The sequence below is a fragment of the Microtus pennsylvanicus genome, chromosome 1, assembly GCF_037038515.1.
Source record: "Microtus pennsylvanicus isolate mMicPen1 chromosome 1, mMicPen1.hap1, whole genome shotgun sequence".
NCBI lineage: Eukaryota > Metazoa > Chordata > Mammalia > Rodentia > Cricetidae > Microtus > Microtus pennsylvanicus.
Window position 1 is genome coordinate 208,950,594 of NC_134579.1, and position 18,227 is coordinate 208,968,820.

Below are 18,227 nucleotides of genomic sequence, written 5' to 3' on the forward strand. Positions count from 1 at the left end.
CTAGCCTGGTCTACAGAGCCAGGGCCTTACAGAGAAACCCTTACCTTGAAAAACCTAGAAACAACAACAAAAGGCCTAAGTAAGTACTTTAAAGCTAAACACCACCACCTCCTGTTATTTAACAGGCCTAGGCACAACTAAAGCCTGCCTGGGTTACAGGGTAAGTTCAAGGTCAGCCTAAGCAATTTAGAGACCTGGTCTCAAAACAAGACATAAAGAGGGCCAGGGATGCAGCTCCACGGTGAGGTGGTGAGGCATTGGGCCAGCAGGCAGGAGGCCCTAGGCCAACCCTGTTACAAATAGGGTGCAGCTTGATGCTTGGCTTGTACTTACAGAACTTCAACCACTTCATGCCGTGTTGATGGGGCTATATAAACACAACAGTTCCTATGGATATGTCGGCCATGACCACTAGATGCAATTCTGTGTCTTACGTGGAACAGCTGCTGAGAGTGCCACATCTCTGTTTCTTGTCTTTGATGTAGGTGACAGAGCTGTCCATGGGGGAACTCCTGATGCACTCCACAGTTTCCTGGTTGAATCCGTTCCTCTCCTTAGGAAAGGCCAGGAAGGACATTGAGCTCACAGTATTTGGTTGGTACTCCAGTTTGGAAGCCTTAGTAATAACAAAAGCTTGACTAACATTGCCGCTCTTGCCGACTCCTGCTTTTGGGGAGTTGGAAAAACGCTGCAGTGGCTGGTACCCAGCAGGGCCTGCTAGAGGAAGCACCTCATGAGACTGGAAACCCGCTGCCTAACAGTGCCACTTTTCAAACCCTCTTCCTTCTCTCCCAGAGTTGGGAGGGCAAGCTGTAGTGTGCGCTCACTGAGACCTGGAGGCCGTGGCCTCAGCTGTCAATCAGGCGACAGAGAAGCACAAGCAGGACCTGCTTTGCTTGGCAGGGGCATCTGCACAGTTCAGCTCTAACAGGAAGAGCAGGTGTTGATGCAGTGGGATTGCAGTCCTGGGTTGGAAGCGCTTTGTTCTCACGCAGTGCCCAGCTCTGGGTTAACCTGAGAAGGGTTTGCAGAAAATAACAAGGACCCTTCTTTCTCTTTTACTTTTAGTTTTTAAGAGAGCTGTCATACTGGTTTATAAAGAAAACTGCAAACTGAAAAAGAAACTGGTAAGAAAAATTAAATTTAATTTAAAAATTTAATTAAAACTGCCTTTTCGTGGCTCTCTGCTGTTATACTGAAAAGCTCACGAAAAATCTCACTGTCCAACAGTACTTAACCCACCTGACTGATTTTCTAAACTATTTCCAAGGTTTTAATAGTGAAAACACCGCACCCCCAAATGACCACACCTGTGTCTATTCAAAATCACACAACTCTGTGTATTCTAACTTGTACAGTTAGAGTGGGCATCAGGAACGCAGGCTGTGGAGCTTCACAGTTAACTTTACATATTCAGGGCTGACTATATTTATGAATATCTACCACCAAAAACTAAAATATCCATGACAGAATTAGAACCAGAAAAACAATTAACTTTATATCCGCTTTTATAACCTGGGTCTATTGCCTGCATTCAGTCCTTGCTCATCCCCTTGTGTTTAGCCTTTTCTGTTCTCTTTTCTTGATGTTATACTGTGCTCAAGTGTACATCTGTTTCTAGATATACAAATAATTGGCTAGAGTTTGTGTATGAGTGAGAACATGCAGTTTTTTTCTTTCTGAGATCAAGTGACCTCATTAATATTTACATTCTAATTCCATCTATTTTGTTGTAAATTAACATCACTTTTCCTGAGAGCTGAGTTGTACACACACACGCTCATTACCCATTCATCTTTCGATAGACAACCAGGTTGCTTCGAGTTCTTTGCTACAGTGACTAGGGCAGAGACGAACAAGGAGAGCAGACATTGCTGTGGTAGGCTATGGGATTTTCTGCACATGCACAGAATGGGTGGAAGAGCTGCTTTAAAATATGACTAAGACAAACACCTAAGTGGAGGCCAAAACAGAAACTTTCATTCACTGAAAATAATAAGTGTGGCCCCATATACTACATAGAGATCTGGAAAACTTTGGCTTTAAAATAATTTTTACCTTGGTTCAAAAAGCAGACAAAAAGCTAAGATCCAAAGAAAAACTCCAAAGCTCTCAAATGGAGCTTAGCCACAGACACCATAAGCCACCAGTAAGAACTGGAGACGGCGGGAGGGCAAGGATGCCATCTTTGTCCCTCGTGTCCCATAAACTCCCACTCTGGCCCAGCCCCGGTCCTGGGAAGCCTGTGAGACATGGGATCACCTGGTTTATGTGCATCTTAGACACCTGCAAGAGTCCTGCATATAGATCAAGGTAGCTCTGTTCATGCATACAGGACTTTAACCCTTTCCTGGTGCTCTCTCACTTTGCAGCCCTCGAACTCCCGGCCTGCCCACAACTCTGCTGAATTGGACCCCTTTAAGTTCCGGTGGCTGATCCCCATTTCTGCGCTTCAAGTTAGACTGGGGAACACAGCAGGTAAACACTTTGGGGATGCGACAAGGAACACTTTTATGTGTGTTTCATTCATGTGGCGTGAAAAAGCAGGGGATGCTTATGGTTTTAGTCTGGTACTGTGGCAGCACGGGCCATGTGCACAGAGCACGGGACGGCGGACATCTGCTCACTTTGTGGTCAGGGAGCAGGGACAGGAGGGGCATTCTAGCTACACCTTCTCTTAACAGCTTCCATCCCTTCTCCCCGCAGTAGTACCACAGGCTACCCACCAAGTCTTACAATTTTATGAACTTAAACATACTAGAAAATTCCTTAATATTAAGAGTACTGCAAATAAAGAAAATTACAAAATGCCCCTCTGACCTTGAACAATAACTCATTCCTTTAGTTATAACTAAGGACCTTCTAGAATAACTAATTCTTCAATTAACTTTTATGTACTGACTTTTGTTAGAGGTGCTTATGTTTCTAAGAACATGCCTGCATGGGAAGGAAGGGGCTTTATCACCTCAAGTTCCTGAGCAAATCCTCCTGTTTGTTCCAAGAATGGGGCTAAAATCTCAAGTAGGAGAGGAACTGGGACTTGGTAGCTGAGACAAGAGGCCTGCCACAAATTCAAAACCAGCATGGGCTATAGAATGAGATCCTGCCACACACAGCCAAAACAAAACCTAAAACTACCAAAGAGGGATGAAGAATTTCATCTCAATTTTTGTAGCTAGTTGTTAATGTCTCTAAGTGAGCTGTAGAAACTAAAGAGCCAGAACAGGGGGTGTTTGAGTTGTGAGCATCTCAGGTACTCTTAACCATAGCATTTTGGCCAAGTTGTAGACTCTTGTTTCCATTTCCTTTACCCAGGGACTGAAAATAATTCCATATGGGAGCTGATTCATACGAAGTCAGAAATTGAAGGGCGGCCAGAAACCATCTTTCAGCTGTGCTGCAGGTACTTCCCTGGACAAATGGGTTTAAGACTTCACTGTGTCCCCTTTTAGAGGGGAGTTTTAGGGGCTGGAGAGATGGCTCAGCAGTTGTGAATACTTGCTGCTCAGCCACAGGACCCGGGATCGGTTCCCAGCACCCATGTTGGATAGCTCACAACCACCAGTAACTCCTGCTCCATATGATCTGATGCCTCTTCTGGTCTCTTCAGCGCCCCCCAGCACCACCCCTAACACACAAACACGCACACACACACACGTAAATCTTTAAAGTATATGTGTGTGATATTTTTAGTGCCCTTCTGAAATTTAGTTTTAGGGTACAACTTCTGCCTAAAAGGGGCAACTGTGGGTCCATTAGAATATATTGATGAGATATAAAGTAATTCATTCTCACCTCCTTTAATTCAGAAAAGTCAGGCACACATTGGTGGGTAGCTTGCTAGCTTCTGAGGTGCAAGGCAGAGCTGGCCAAGGCTGTGTCCCCAGGAAGGGCCCACACGGAAGCAGAACAGACAGTGCATCCTTCATGCTCTTTCTTCTCCTTTCCCCAGCGACAGCGAGAGCAAGACTAGCATTGTTAAGGTGATCCGTTCTATTCTGAGAGAGAACTTCAGGCGCCACATAAAGTGTGAGCTACCACTGGAGAAGACCTGTAAGGATCGTCTGGTGCCTCTTAAGAACCGAGTTCCTGTTTCAGCCAAATTAGGTGAGAATTTTATTAGCTCTGTTCTAATGAAGAAAACATGTCCCTTGCCCCAGTCCAGTCATTCTTCCATAAAACACACCGACTTCAATGTGGATTCCTTCTTTTATCAGCTGGATGATGTAATGCAGGCTTACCATCTGATCTGTTTCTTCCTCTGAGATGAACGTGGGTCTGGGGGCTTGGCTTTGCCAGGCCTCCTGAAGGTCAATACTTAATTCAGATCACAAGATGGAATAGGCTCATTCTTATGAAATCACTGCAGCAGGTCGCCTAGAATATACTAGAATATACTGTTCATGTGCACTCTCCCACCTAGAATATACTAGAATATACTGTTCATGTGCACTTTCCCACCTAGAATATACTGTTCATGTGCACTCTCCCACCTAGAATATACTAGAATATACTGTTCATGTGTACTCTCCCACCTAGACTATACTAGAATATACTGTTCATGTGCACTTTCCCACCTAGAATATACTAGAATATACTGTTCATGTGCACTCTCCCACCTAGCAACCCTTGAGTTCCTTGTTCTTTTTGTATTCTTTTTTTTTTTTTCCGAGACAAGATTTCTGCGTAATAACAGCCCTAGCTGTCTGGACTTAGCTCTGTAGACCAAGCTGTCTTGTTTGTAATCTTACAGGGCACACACTTTTTCCCTTTCCCTTCCCATTCTCTTTCTCTCACATACCCCAATTTGATCTCTCTACATCTTTGTTTTCTATTCTGTTGTCAAAATCATCTATGGTCATCAAAATGAATGTGGTGCTAATGAATTATAGGGACATTCAAACTAAGAATTCCCTTTGAACAAAGTCAATGAATATCTCCCTCCCACACAATTACGAGTGCACAATGTTAATTCTCTTCAAGTTGGTTATAAATTCCAGCAGAGACAATGCTCAAGAGAGATAGGAGCATCTAGGGAAATAGAGAGGCTAAGCATAGAGATATGGTATAATAGTTTCAGATCTAGGTAATGTAGTAAAAGTGTAACCTAATTTTTTTTTTTTAGTGATTAACTATTCAATTTACTCATTGGCAAAATAAGTAATCCTAGCCTTTATGGTAGTTGGTACTTTATTATTCTATCTATTTGGTGAAGCTCTAGGAATCTAAAAAAAAAAATGCTGAATTGTAACTTAAGAATTTCAGATATGCCTGGGGTGTAGCTCAGTGGGCACAGCGCTTGCCCAGCGTTCAGCAGACTCTTGCTCTTGAGCATGCATAGGACCAGGTGTGCTGGTGTGCACTGTAATCACAGCACTCAAGAGGAGGCAGGAGGCACAGAAGTTTAACACAATGACTGAGAAGCCTGCCTGGGCTCCAAGAGACCCCTACAGACATCAGTAAACTCACCGCTTGACGTAACTTCATGGGTTTGCCACCTAACTGCCAACTCTACATTCACATAATAAAATCTTCACATAGGTGTCACAGCCCCCAAGGCCCTAACTCTACACTGTAGAATCTATTCGTGTCATATGGAGGAATGTGCTTTTGTCTCTAGCCTCATCCAGGTCTCTGAAGGTCCTCAGAACATCCTCCAGTAGCGAGTGGCCCAGCGAGCCCAGCAAGGGCAACTCACTGGACTCGGATGAGTGTAGCCTGAGTAGCGGCACCCAGAGCAGTGGCTGCCCAGTGGCGGAGAGCAGGCCGGACTGTAAGAGCACCGTGCTGGAGAAGGACCCTCAGGAGGGCCTGGCAGAGTTTCCAGATGGTCTCATCAAAGAAAGTGACATTCTGAGTGATGAAGAGGAGGACTTCCACCACCCTCTGAAACAGGGCAGCCCTACTAAGGACATTGAGCTTCAGTTCCAGAGACTGAGAATCTCCGAGGAGCCCGACACGAACCCAGCTGGGCCACAGCCTACGGGGCCAGGCGAGCAGCCCAGGCTGGTCAGGGGCCACTTTTGCCCCATTAAACGAAAAGCAAACAGCACCAAGAGGGGCAGAGGGACCTTGCTCAAGACGCAGACTCGCCACCAGTCGCTTGACAGCCACCCCGAAACTGCCAGCATCGATCTAAATTTGGTGCTGGAGCGAGAGTTCAGTGTCCAGAGTTTAACCTCGGTCGTTAATGAGGAGTGTTTTTACGAAGCACAGAGCCACGGCAAATCGTAGGACGTGCGTGGCGGGTTACAGAGCTCACCTGTAAACCGGTGAGAAACACAACTGCAGGACACCAGCTGCGTTTGGGTTCGTGCAGTATATATTCTTCCACAAAACTTGCTGTAAAGATTTAAGTTATTTTAATTTATTGTGGATCAGAAAACTAGAGATTAGAACCTGTAAATTGTGTATTACATCCCTTTTGAGCAGGAATCAAATGATTTAGTCTTGTAATAGAACTGAATTCTAATTATTTTAAGTTATGTGGGAGAAGGAAGCTTGGGAAAGTTGTGATTAATGGCTTTTAAAAGGGTCCCTCCTTCAATCCTCTGGGCATTTTCTTTGAGCTGTTAGTTTTTTGCTTTATTTAAAGCACATTTAAGTTATTTTTATGTGGTTTAGGGGCACAATGTGCAGATATTTCAGTTTTGCAGGTTGTAATAAATGCTGTTTATACTAAACATGTCGCATCCATGCAGTATATATATATATTAAAGGACAGCTTGTACTGTATCTACTTGCTATTTATTTTCTTAGGTAATGGCATGTAAGTAAGTCATCTGGTTACTCACTGGTGTTTGTCTTCACAGATGCAGAGGACCCACACTGTGGATGTGGAGCCTCAGAGCAGCCGTTAGGACTCCCAGCTTTCTGGGTCCTCCTCTTTCCCTTGGCCTTTTCTTCTCTTTTGCTTGAGCTCATCTCTGAAATTATAAGCAAAGAGCTGCGGGTCTTCCTCACACATTTTCCTGTACACGTCACACAGGCTCTTAAAGTGCATGAGCGAGAGGTGGATGGGCCGGAGGGTGGGGTCAATGTCCGCCAGCTGTAGCAGCCTTCCAGTGCTTTCCAGGCGCTGAGCTTCAGGGAAGAGCATTCTGAAAGGAAAGTGGGAGGGGCTGACTTAAATTATGTCCATCAAGGTATCTTTGCATAAACTTCAAAATGACACACTGATAGTGCCAGAGGCTCTTGGAGCCTCTTGGGCACCCAAAGACTCCCTGTGTGACTCACTGGAAGCAGGTCTAAGCTAAGACTTGCAAGGTGTGTCCACAGAGGGAAAACTGTCTTCCTAAGCTAAAACAAATGGTTTGATTCTCTAGAACCTGGATGTATTTAAAGTCTTTAAAACCCTTTACTCCAAAAGAAAGTGCTAAGTTGTCTGTTATGAAAACAGTTAATCATCTTTAAAACTCAGTGTGCATTTTAAATTTAATTAAACAATCAACTGTTTTTCAAGAGTAAACTTAAATGCCTGGACCTTGCCCATTGGAGCTCATCCAAAGGGCTTGGCAGAGGCCATGGTCAGTGAATGAAGAATTCTCCCAGGCTGATGGTGACGCACACTCCCCAACCTCTAAGAGGAGATGACTTAGTTTCTAACACCTGGGACCACCATCCTTTAAAGTGAATTTTGGTATTTGGTCCATGTCTCTGTAGAGGAAGGCGTATTCAGATGAATAGGGCCCATTACTGAGTTTAGGGGTTGGGGGGAGTTGCTTTGAAAGCAGTAGGACGAGGCTCACCATAAATTCCAGGATTTTCAAAAGGAAGATGTACTTGTGATTCCAGCCACCTCCAATTAGAGCTAATATGTACAGATGTATGAGTTTTACTTTAAAATTAGAATAGACATTCATAATCAAAAGAGGGTTTTACAGGTTGCACTGGTTTCAGGATGCAGTTGCTTTGACACACCTGAAATCATTTCATGTACTAACCCAAACTTCTTACATCCCTACAGAGAACCAAAATGGATCTGTGTAAGTCTCAGAAAGTGTGTGCTACGAGCCGAGCCCTTTTCAGCAGCTATCCGTTGACTATAAAAAGTGTACCTAACTAAACGTCTTAAAAGCTGCTAGGTGAGAAGGAATGGGTGTGGTGGCTGCAGGGCTGGGGCTCAGTCTGACTTTTCTAGAAGGCACGTGTGCCTGTGTGGAGCGGTGAGTCTGACAACACAAGAGCTCCCACTGAGTGGAGGCCTAGGACGCTGCAATGACATCATGTCAGCTAGGAAGGTATGTCTGCTTCTACCTAGTTCTCAAGCGCGTCCTTAAGGAGAGAGACAGCAACCCACTGAGTCCTGCCTGAGAAGCCTTCCTAGCAGCGAGTCAGCAGAAGCTGTGCATGTGTGTGCTTTAGGTTGTATTTAGACCAATCCATACCAAACCTGTATATGGAAGGTGAATCTGGGGTTTTTCCTCAGTGGTGGTGACATGTTGCTCACCACAGGAACTAAACCAAGAGCCAGAGTCATACATGCTGTTTAAGAGTCAAAGTCACAAAGGTTTCTTACCCAAGCCCTCGGTGGCAGTACTTCCTCCGGAACTGAAATACGTTCTGAACAACTTTTTCTACCAGCTTGAATGGTTGCTCGATCTTGGGCTGTATCAACGGTGTAAAGTGTACCACTCCTACGTCAACCTTCATTGAGAGCAAACAGCAAAACTGTGATCGCAACTTTTTCTCTAGTCCTGGGGATTCAACCCAGGGCTTCCTGTCTGCCTGGCAAGCCCTCTACCGCCAAGCTATGTCCCTTGCCTTAGTCAATTCATCTGTGAAAATCACAGAGAGGATGTGGGCTCTCTAGCAGTTCTCAGGAGCCATTTAGTGGGCCTGTGTCTTCTCTGGACACGCAAGCTAAGTTTTGGGGGTCTGCAGAAATCCCAGGGGGGCTGCAACTATGCAGAAAAGTGTCCACTAGACCTGTGCCCGACGGTCACTTCATTTGAAATGTGGAATTGCGATGGCCTGTAAAAGCCTATATGCATAACTGCCCAGGCCAGTTGGCAGTGGGACGAGCATCTTAGCTTTCAGATGAGTGGAGTAAGCTGAAGCAGCAGTTCTGACTGTAGGCTGGGATCCCCCAAGGACCACTTAGTGCTGAATTTGCCAGAAAGGGATGATTGGGAAACCAGCTATTTTGAGGACAGATGCTGATTACTTAGCTGCAGAGTCCACGCAGTCCCAGGACTTTCAGTAGCGACTTTACATGCACCAGGAGGCAGAGGCAGGACTGAGAAGGAAGACGGAATTTTTAAGATGTCACTGTTGGACAGGGTTTAAGCTGCTACCAGCTGTTGAGATCATGTAATTACAGAAGACTAGACTTCAGGCATATGTGGTAAAGAGTTATCTCCGGCCCTTTTCCAAAAATGGACTCATGAATGAATCATTGAGAATCACTAACAATGTAACAATTGTAGAAATGCAAAGACAGGGCGCAGTGGGGTCAAAACAGTCCTGGAGAGCGTGCCCACGCAGAGCTGCCTGGAGGCCTCTACAGAAGTGGAAGCCTCTAACCTCTAAGTGAATAAAGCAATGGCCTCTGGCATTGCTAACTTGCTCCAGAGGCAAAGAAAGCACAACAATTTAGGCAGTGTGGGTGGGCAGCTGCTTTTCAAAATGAAGTCTGCTCTCCAGTCCCTCCCATTCTGGCTATCATTTTCTCTCAGGTTGATGGGTTTTGCAAAATTCTTGTGGCTACACAACTCCTTTAAAATTGGCCGGCAACACATGTGGGATGGGTGTGCACTGGTTTGCTTTTCCATGGGAAGAGAAATAAAGAGCTAAGACATGGGCTCGGCCTGGAAGAGCAAAGCAGCTGAAGATGAGCTCGGTCTCATGTGAGCAGGCTCCCTGGGCACTGCAATGGTGTTTCCCACAGTCTGCCTTGCCTCACCGGTCAGTTGGCCCACAAAACTCCTCTCCAGAGCTACTGACCCTGTTGCTAAAGCTCCACCCCCTGTAGTTTACCAACTGGATGTAGCAGACAGTAAATCTTTGACAACGAGGATGGTGTGGCTAAACACACAAGAATGTTCTAGACAAAAGGTCCTGGGGAGGACCTTTCTACACCAAATACAGGATAATCAACCTACAATCCACAGCCCCAGAGAGGCTAGATAACAGGTCCCAAACAGGGATGCACGGATTTCCCTGGAAAGGAAACAGAAGAGATCTCCGAGGTGGGGGAATGGGAACTTCAGGGAGTGGGTTGGGAGCAGGACAGAGGGGAAGAGTAATGAAAGAGACGTCTTGATGGGGGGCATTTCAGGGTTAGGGAGAAACCTGGTGTCAGGGAAACCCACAGGAACTCACAAGGATGACCCCAGCTAAAACTCCTAGCAATAGTGGAGAGGGTACCTGAACTAGCCCTTTACTGTAACCAGATTAGTGACTACCCTATTGTCATCAGGGAGCCTTTATCCAGTAACTGATGGAAGCAGATGCAGAGATCCATAGCCAAGCACTGTGCTGATGAGCTCCAGGAGTCCTGCTGAAGACGAGGAGGCTCTGAATGAGCCAGGGGGGCCAAGGTCATGATGAGGAAGCCAGAGACAACTGATCTGAACTCCTGGGAGATTACTGACTCCCTTAACCAACAGTAAGGGAACCTGCATGGGACCAACCAAGGCCCTCTCCATATGACAGTTGTATAGATTGGTCTATTTGTAAGGCTCCTGGCAGTGAGACCAGCTCCTGGTGCTTAGCTGGCTTTTGGGGGAACTGTTCCCCCTTTCTGAATTAGCTCTCGCAGCCTTGATGTGGGGAGGAGGAGCTCGGTCCCACCTCAGCTCCAGGTGCTCTGCTTTGTGCAAGCCTATGGGAGGTCTGCCCCTTTCTGAATAGAAGACTGGATGGGGAAGGGAATGGGAAAAAAGGGAAGGGAAGCTGTGGTCAGCATGTAAAATAAATGGAAAAAATGTTAATTAAATAAAAAATCCAAACTTTAGACCTCTTTGGTCAAGATTATGGTGAAGAGTTGTTGTGAATACTAAGTACAATATTAAATGTTCTCAATAACATTCCTTCCCCACCCTCTCCTTAATAACCTTACAACACTTTCCAACTGCATTCTGTAAGTGTCTTTATCAATTCTAGTTAACATACACTTCCTGTGAGACTGCCTTAGCCCTGCAAACACAGGCTGTCTGTAGTTACAGACAGCAGTAAGGAGGGAGTGGCAGAGATAGCTGGGACTTTTAGAAGGCAGGCACTGTTGGAGGGAGAGAAGGATGGCTTACTTTTAGGGTACTCCTGGGAGGAACAGGTCCTTAAACTGGAAAGGAGAAGCAGCCAAGATTTACCACGATGACTGTCCAAGGACCTTGACATGCCCATTCATCTTGATTCTCCAGGTCTGGGAAGGTCCTAGAGCATCTTCTATACTTCACCCTGCTTTGTCATTCTGTGACCTCCTGGGCCCTATAATATTTGCATACACAGGCATTCCTGCCTCACCTCTCTTCCTGCCACTTTCTTCAGTCATCTCTGATGATTCTCCCCAATAAACCGTTAACTAAGAAGTTATCTTGTAGACTCAGTGCACAGTCAATGACCTACCGGCTTCAGATCACCTTTCAGCAGAAAAACAAAACCCAAACAGCATGCGATCAAATACAGCCTCCACCCAATCTGGAACTACGAAAGTGTCAGAACACTGGATGAGACCAAAGGCACACGTTTGGGAAGGATGATCCAATCCTGTAGCAGCGTAGCTGCCACTTATAGCAGTATTTGTGGATTTTATAAATTGGCTTCATCCTTACTGCTTAGTATCATCCCTTTGCAACACAGTTACTGCTTGTGAGTAAGGGAGTTTCTAATGCTTGCTTTATTTAAACAGCCTAAAATGCTGACTATCATAGCATTCTACATAAGCTAGCAGACTTCGAACATTAATCTGCTACCCAGTTAAATAGGCATTATATCACAGCTGATGGAAAATTCCCATTCACAAGCACATGGCAGAACCCTAAAACTCACTGGTAGAGAGCTCAGTTAGCAATTGTCTGGCTTTGGGAAGGTCACTCCTGTTAACTTTCTCTGCTCTTTCCTGCAGAAGCAGTTCTTTTGTCCTTCCTTCCTTCCTTCCTTCCTTCCTTCCTTCCTTCCTTCCTTCCTTCCTTCCTTCCATTTCAAGACAGGGTTTCTCTATAGCTTTGGAGCCTGTCCTGGAACTAGCTCTTGTAGACCAGGCTGGCCTAGAACTCACAGAGATCCACCTATCTCTGCCTTCTGAGTGCTGGGATTAAAGGCACGTGCCACCACCGACTGGTGCAAAAGCATTTCTTAAAATTACTCTGAGTGATGGAGGCCATTTTCTCTAAAGCCACACAGGAAGTGCAGTAACTATGGTAACAGGTATAAAGTGCTTTTTAGTTATAATTGAACACTTATTTAATACAACAACCATTATTTTTTTCTCTTGAAAAATCTATTGAGTTAGAATAAAATCAGAAGAAAAAAGAAATAGAGGGAAGAAAGAAAAAGAAACTAGACATACTTAAAATACTCTGGCTTCATCGTCGCTCATCAGTACTGTAGGTGGGCAGGGTTGCTGATGCTTCCCTCCCTTAGAAGTTGGCATAGCGCCTTCCAATACTACAAAAACTAGTTCTCACAGGGAGAGGCTTTCAAGTCAGACCCAGCTTGGGTCGTCCAGCTCTTATGTCTGAAGAGCATGGCACCTTCAGCAATGGGGACTTAACCTTGCATCTCTGAGAAGCAGCCAAGGGCAACAACAACAGCCTGGATTGTTTTTAGGATGCCCCTAAGTAACAACCTGAAAGGAGGGAGGGTTATCATGCCTGGTTCTAGAACCTTAGCTAAATACTGGGGCCAGTGACATCATGGTTGTCAGAGGGCTTGCTACCATACGTTACTAAGCCAGTGTAACTGCTAACTGCATTCTAAATATCCTTACACCCAAAGGAGGTGTCGCTCTCACCCTTCACAGAAACTTCCCTCTGCAACAAAGACCACTGCAGAAAACCGTAACTGGTCACTGTGTAAAGAACAAGTGATCTTGGGCTTCCCAGTCCAATGGACACACCTGCAACACAACTCTTGCATCTAAGGCTCAGGGAACATCTCAGAAGAGGGGCAGAAATATTGTAAGAGCCAGAGAACCAAGGAATCTGCTATGAGATTGTTGTCTCCCGGGAATGACAGGGAAGCCTCACCCATAATCCCTCAATAATATGCCTGCTGGAACAATACCTGAAGCTTCCAGCAGGCATACTAGTTCATGTATTAGTGGGATGCCATAAAATTTTACCTTCCATGTTAACATGGTCTTGCTAGTGGCTTTCAAAGTCCTTATTGATGTCACTCATCTTCAGGGAACCTCAGGTTTCCTCTCCCAGAGCTGACACCCTGGCATTCTCTGAGGCTATTACTGGTTATTAGGAGCAGGTGATAAGAAGGCAGAGGAAAACCCCAAGTGCTTGATGTGATGCTGGGCCTATGGAGGTATGTTTATAGGATACTTAAGTCACTGATTTCAGAAAGAAAGAAGTCAGTCATCAACATAACATGTTAAAAGATCTCACAAAAGCTTTCCTTAGATAAATGAAAATAGATGGAACTACTCTGCCCCAAACAGACTTAGCTTGAGTAGTAAGTGGGGGTTTAGAGTTGAAGTGTGAAGTGGCTGTACACAATACATACACACATACATACACACACACACATACATACATACATACATACATACATACACACACACACACTTTCTAAAGAGGTGATGGAGTGCACATTGCATCAGAAGCTGTACTGGGCTGGGCCTTGTTTCCATTCCTGCGACTTAGTCATTACAACCACAATTAAGCCACTAACTGGGTTTTCTTCCTTTTACCTCACAGGTTGTCTGGAAATTAGATGTTATAGGTGCCTTAAACAGTATATAGTCTTAGCAGTTAGGTTTTTAAGTGTGGATATTATTAAAGATGCCAAACCAAAGAATTCCAAAATTACTTGAGAAATTATAGTCCTGTAGAAATGATTAAATTTATTTTTGATCATTCAAAAGCAATTTATAGCTTAACTAATACTTTATATATTGAAAAGCAGTGATGAATTTTTCATCCACAAATACTTACTAGACTGCACTATGACCCAGGACCATGCCCAGCTCAGGAGCCCTGGTGTTGTCAGGTGGGCAGAAGGCCCTCCCCGTGGCAGGGCTACATTGCAATGTTGCTGAGCCTCAGAAAGGCAGGAGAGGCTCTGAGCTACTTTAAAGTCAGACTCAAAACAGTGTTGAACAAATGTATGCTGTGTACGGAAACAAGGATGACATTTAAGATTTAAGCCTTACCAAATGGCAGGGAGTGTCAGCTTTTACATACACAGAGTACATTTGGGGAAGGTAAAGGGGACAGTTTTGCAAATCGTTGAATGCGGTCCTGTCAAGTCAGCAGATGGAAGCACAGCTTGGGAATTCACGGAGAAGGTCCTACACTAAGGGAATATAATATTTATCTTGAACAGTTTCAGTGGACTTCAAAGACTTTAATATCCACATCAGAAGCTGATAGCGTTCTGATTTACATTTCTAACTATGCTCCTCCTTAAGCTCCGCAGGCCGTCAGGACCACAAGAAGGTCCGTCCATCTCTCTCATCTGCTAGCTAAAGGGTGCATCTCAGGCAGCCCCGGGAAGGAGTCCACACCAGGCCCTGAAGGGAGTGTCCAGGCTGCTTCTGAAGCAGCAGTAATAACAGTGCTGTTAACACAGTAAAGTACACCCCGGCAAACATCTACAGAATGGTCCACATACTTCTACATGATCAAGTCTTTATTAAAGGGCAGTGCAGCTTAGAAGAATCCAGACGCTACTCCTCCAAGGGAGAAAAAACAGTAACTTGCTAAATGCCAAAGTGGGAAAAGAAAAGCAGATCCAAGAGAACACTGGGAAAACTCAAACATCTGAAACATGGCTTTCTCTTAACTTCTTTTAAAGCAACCACTAACATCTAACACGTCTTAGCGTCTGTGCATTCCTTGTGCTTTCTCATTGGCTTTTTTTTGTTCGATTATTTTTTATTTTTATCTTATTTTCATTATCACTTCTATTTTTTTTGTAGATGGCTGTTTGTATTCTAATGAGAAAAAAGGGTGTGGATTTAGGTGGTGGGGAAGTAGGAATCATCTGGGAGGAGTGAAGGGAGGGAAAAACCATAATTGGAATATGCCATATGAAAAAAACAATTTTCAAAAACAGGCTGTAAAGTTTAAAAATCTAATTAAAAGGTTATTCTTTTCTGCCTAACGGCTATGTGATTTATAACCTGTAAAATTATTATTATTAAGAAAGAAAGCTAAGCTAAAGGGCTGAGTGAAACACCTGCAGACACGCCCAGGCCCGAGCTGTTACTGCCATGCCTCATGTCATCATTTTGTACAGTGTCTTCCCGTCCCCTGAAGTCCAGCTCACACAGCTGCACTTGAGACTCTCGGGGGGGAGACTGAGGCAGAGCAACACATCTGAGGGTTTATGGACCACACTGTACCCAAAAGCTGCACTTTCTCTTATTCACTAAAAAGCTTAAGGAAAAATTTCTTCTGAGTGGTTTTTAAAAGTTAACGATTTTGGGAGTCTTAGCTTCACACAAGACAAGAAGCAACGGAATGGAACCTGAAAGCGGCAGTCTCGCTAGCGTCTGCAGAGCGCCATCCGGCTGACCCGTTTCAGACGGCATTCTTTAACTAAGGACACGGAACCGCATCTTCCAACATTGACAAAAATTCAAAACTAAATTATAACTATGACTAAAACAGAACAGGAAAAGAAAAGGCGGCCTTTTGTGAGCACCCAGATAATCCTCCTCTGTGCAGAGCAGCACAAGAGCACTCAGGGCTCAACAACTCCCTCGCTTCCCCGCCTCTCCTTTCTTGATTCTCCCACAGCTCAGACTGAGGAGAACCTGGTATTTATCTTTAGTGCCGTCAGCAGTTCTCGGCCTCATCTTGAAGGGACTCTTTATTTGCTATTTCCCTCTAACTTGTGGGCACTTCACGGGCTATGCTCAGATTGCAGAACCAGCCTCCCCCATGTGGCTTCTTGGCACCAGACCCTGAAGACGTCGGGAGTCAGCTCACAGGGCAGGTAAGACTGGGGTGGGAGGGCTACTGGCAAAGGTATAGGGAGCTTCAACACTGTGCAGGCAGCTAAGTCCAGAACTGTGGCTACTGCTGCATCTGAATTGGAAGTTACGTATCTGTCTTAAAGTATTTTTGGTATAAATGAATCTTTTCTGGAAAGCTGGCTTTACATTTTGAAAAAAAAAAGGGCAAATTTCTTTTTAGCAAGCAGTTCATAGACTGGACATTTCTAGGTTCTGTTCTCCATGTGAAGTGTGCTGGAAATGTGTCCTAAAGGTTCCAGTTCCCATTGGTGCCCCACGCTTGGAGGGACGGTCACAGTGGTTCCTATACTGCTCTTGTCACCACACCTCTGATTCCCCACACACCGAGGGAGCCCGCCAGTGCAGTAGTGAACCTGGAGCAGGAAGAGCCTTCACTGTAGAGAACATGTTTTAAACAGAACTCTCTATGCACAAGAAGGATGTGAAGTCATCTTCTGTAGGAAACAAGCGTTGTGCTAACTAGATGCAGTGTCTTAGTATTTACTTGCTAGCTTGCCTGTCTGCAATTTATTGCTGCCAGGACTTGTTACTTATGACAACAACTGCTTGCAGGTCTGCATGCTACTGACATTTAGGAAACCCTGTTTGATGGAAAGAAAAGGGCTATGATGGAAAAGCTGGATAGAATGATCATATTAAAATTTCCCATCAAAGCAAAAATGAAAGCAACCATCAAAATGATTTTAGGGAGTATTAACAGTGACCTCAACTGCAGGAAAACTCCTGGGCCGGAAAGACTGTGAAACAGTCGCGGTGACTGACACCTGAACTCAGCAGCTCGTGTAAAACTGTACACACGTGCCTGAACTCAGGAGATAGCGTAAAACTCTACACACTTGCCTGAACTCAGCAGCTCGTGTAAAACTGTACACACGTGCCTGAACTCAGGAGCTCGTGTACAACTGAATACACATGTGCTCATCCCTGCCCCCCCCCTTAAGCTTTTAACTTTTTGTTGGTTAGAGCTGGGGAATCTGGCAAACAAAAGGATCTAACAGCTTAGCAGCAGATACGCCCTAAGATCACTGAGGTTTGTACACACACTGACTCAGAAGAATGTAAAATCTCAGAGACTCCTAAAATCATGGGAGTGAAGCCGGGCGGTGGTGGCGCACGCCTTTAATCCCAGCACTCAGGAGGCAGAGGCAGGCGGATCTCTGTGAGTTCGAGACCAGTCTGGTCTACAGAGCTAGTTCCAGGACAGGCTCCAAAGCCACAGAGAAACCCTGTCTCGAAAAACCACACACACACACACACAAAAAATCATGGGAGTGACAAAACTAGAACTAAGTCTAGGCAGAGGAAGCTCTGATGCCCTAGAGACTCACTTGTAGCCATGGCAGGTCTGTGGTTTCCACACAGGCTCAGATTATCTTGTTACGGTATTTAACAAGAGCTGCACCTGGCAGCTCCATAGAAGACGGGCATGGAGGTTTCCACCTGAGCTCACTGACTGGAAAAGTAATGAAACTCAAGATTACAGCTGAGGCTTTCCTCAGCTCTAGGACTCTAAGAAACTTCAGTCAGTCCACGGAAGGAAAAGAAAAACCCCTAAAGTCCCACTTTCTGGAAGGATACTCAAATACAGAGAAATAACATGAAACCAAGAACCACCTCCAGCTATGTGAAGAGTGCGTGCATGAAAATCCTAAGTCAATGCAGCATATCATTAACAATTGTTTCAGAAAGACAAAATAAGCCAATACCGCAGCATTCCCAAGACTTTACACTGTTCACCAAGCAGCACACACTGTCAGATGCAGTCATATGGTGAACAGGAATATGAACACGGAAGTAGGAAGCTGTTCTGAAGTAAAACAAGGGGTGGGCTGATATTTTACCTACAGCCAACTCTGTGGCTATTTCTGGCACAGACTTTCAAGATCTTCTGTTCCTGCATCTGAATCATGCAGGGGAGCCAGTTTCGTGGCTGAACACTTCTTCTGGATTGTTACGTGGGAAGGACTTTGGTTGCAAGTAGAAAGGATCTTACATTCTCATAAGCTAGTACCAGGGACATGATGCTAAATAAATGCTAACCTAGGTAAGGACTGTGCAGGACTCTAAAGTC

At 45.0% G+C, this 18,227-nt stretch overlaps 2 protein-coding genes across 10 annotated transcripts in view; one reads left to right on the forward strand and one right to left on the reverse strand.

Annotated features, from left to right (window-relative positions):
- Nucleotides 1–6,234, forward strand: part of Tiam2 (TIAM Rac1 associated GEF 2) — a 207,184-nt gene extending 200,950 nt beyond the window's left edge. For all 7 annotated transcript variants that reach the window (XM_075950157.1, XM_075950167.1, XM_075950172.1 and 4 more), the window contains 6 exons: nucleotides 486–594; nucleotides 1,069–1,127; nucleotides 2,373–2,478; nucleotides 3,316–3,403; nucleotides 3,953–4,107; nucleotides 5,621–6,234. In XM_075950157.1, the coding sequence (XP_075806272.1) occupies nucleotides 486–594; nucleotides 1,069–1,127; nucleotides 2,373–2,478; nucleotides 3,316–3,403; nucleotides 3,953–4,107; nucleotides 5,621–6,234 (1,131 nt within the window). The remainder of the gene's footprint in view (nucleotides 1–485; nucleotides 595–1,068; nucleotides 1,128–2,372; nucleotides 2,479–3,315; nucleotides 3,404–3,952; nucleotides 4,108–5,620) is intronic.
- Nucleotides 4,173–18,227, reverse strand: part of Tfb1m (transcription factor B1, mitochondrial) — a 39,614-nt gene continuing 25,559 nt past the window's right edge. The window contains exons 6-8 of one of the 3 annotated variants that reach the window (XR_012908003.1): nucleotides 8,519–8,646; nucleotides 6,795–7,100; nucleotides 4,173–4,304 (exon numbers count right to left, since the gene is read on the reverse strand). Coding sequence is in view for 1 of the 3 variants with exons in the window: in XM_075950277.1 (XP_075806392.1) it covers nucleotides 6,857–7,100; nucleotides 8,519–8,646 (372 nt within the window). In the remaining 2 variants the exon portion in view is untranslated. Of the gene's footprint in view, nucleotides 4,318–6,345; nucleotides 7,101–8,518; nucleotides 8,647–18,227 lie in introns of those variants that run through there. The other 2 variants (XR_012908004.1, XM_075950277.1) reach the window with 2 other exon arrangements.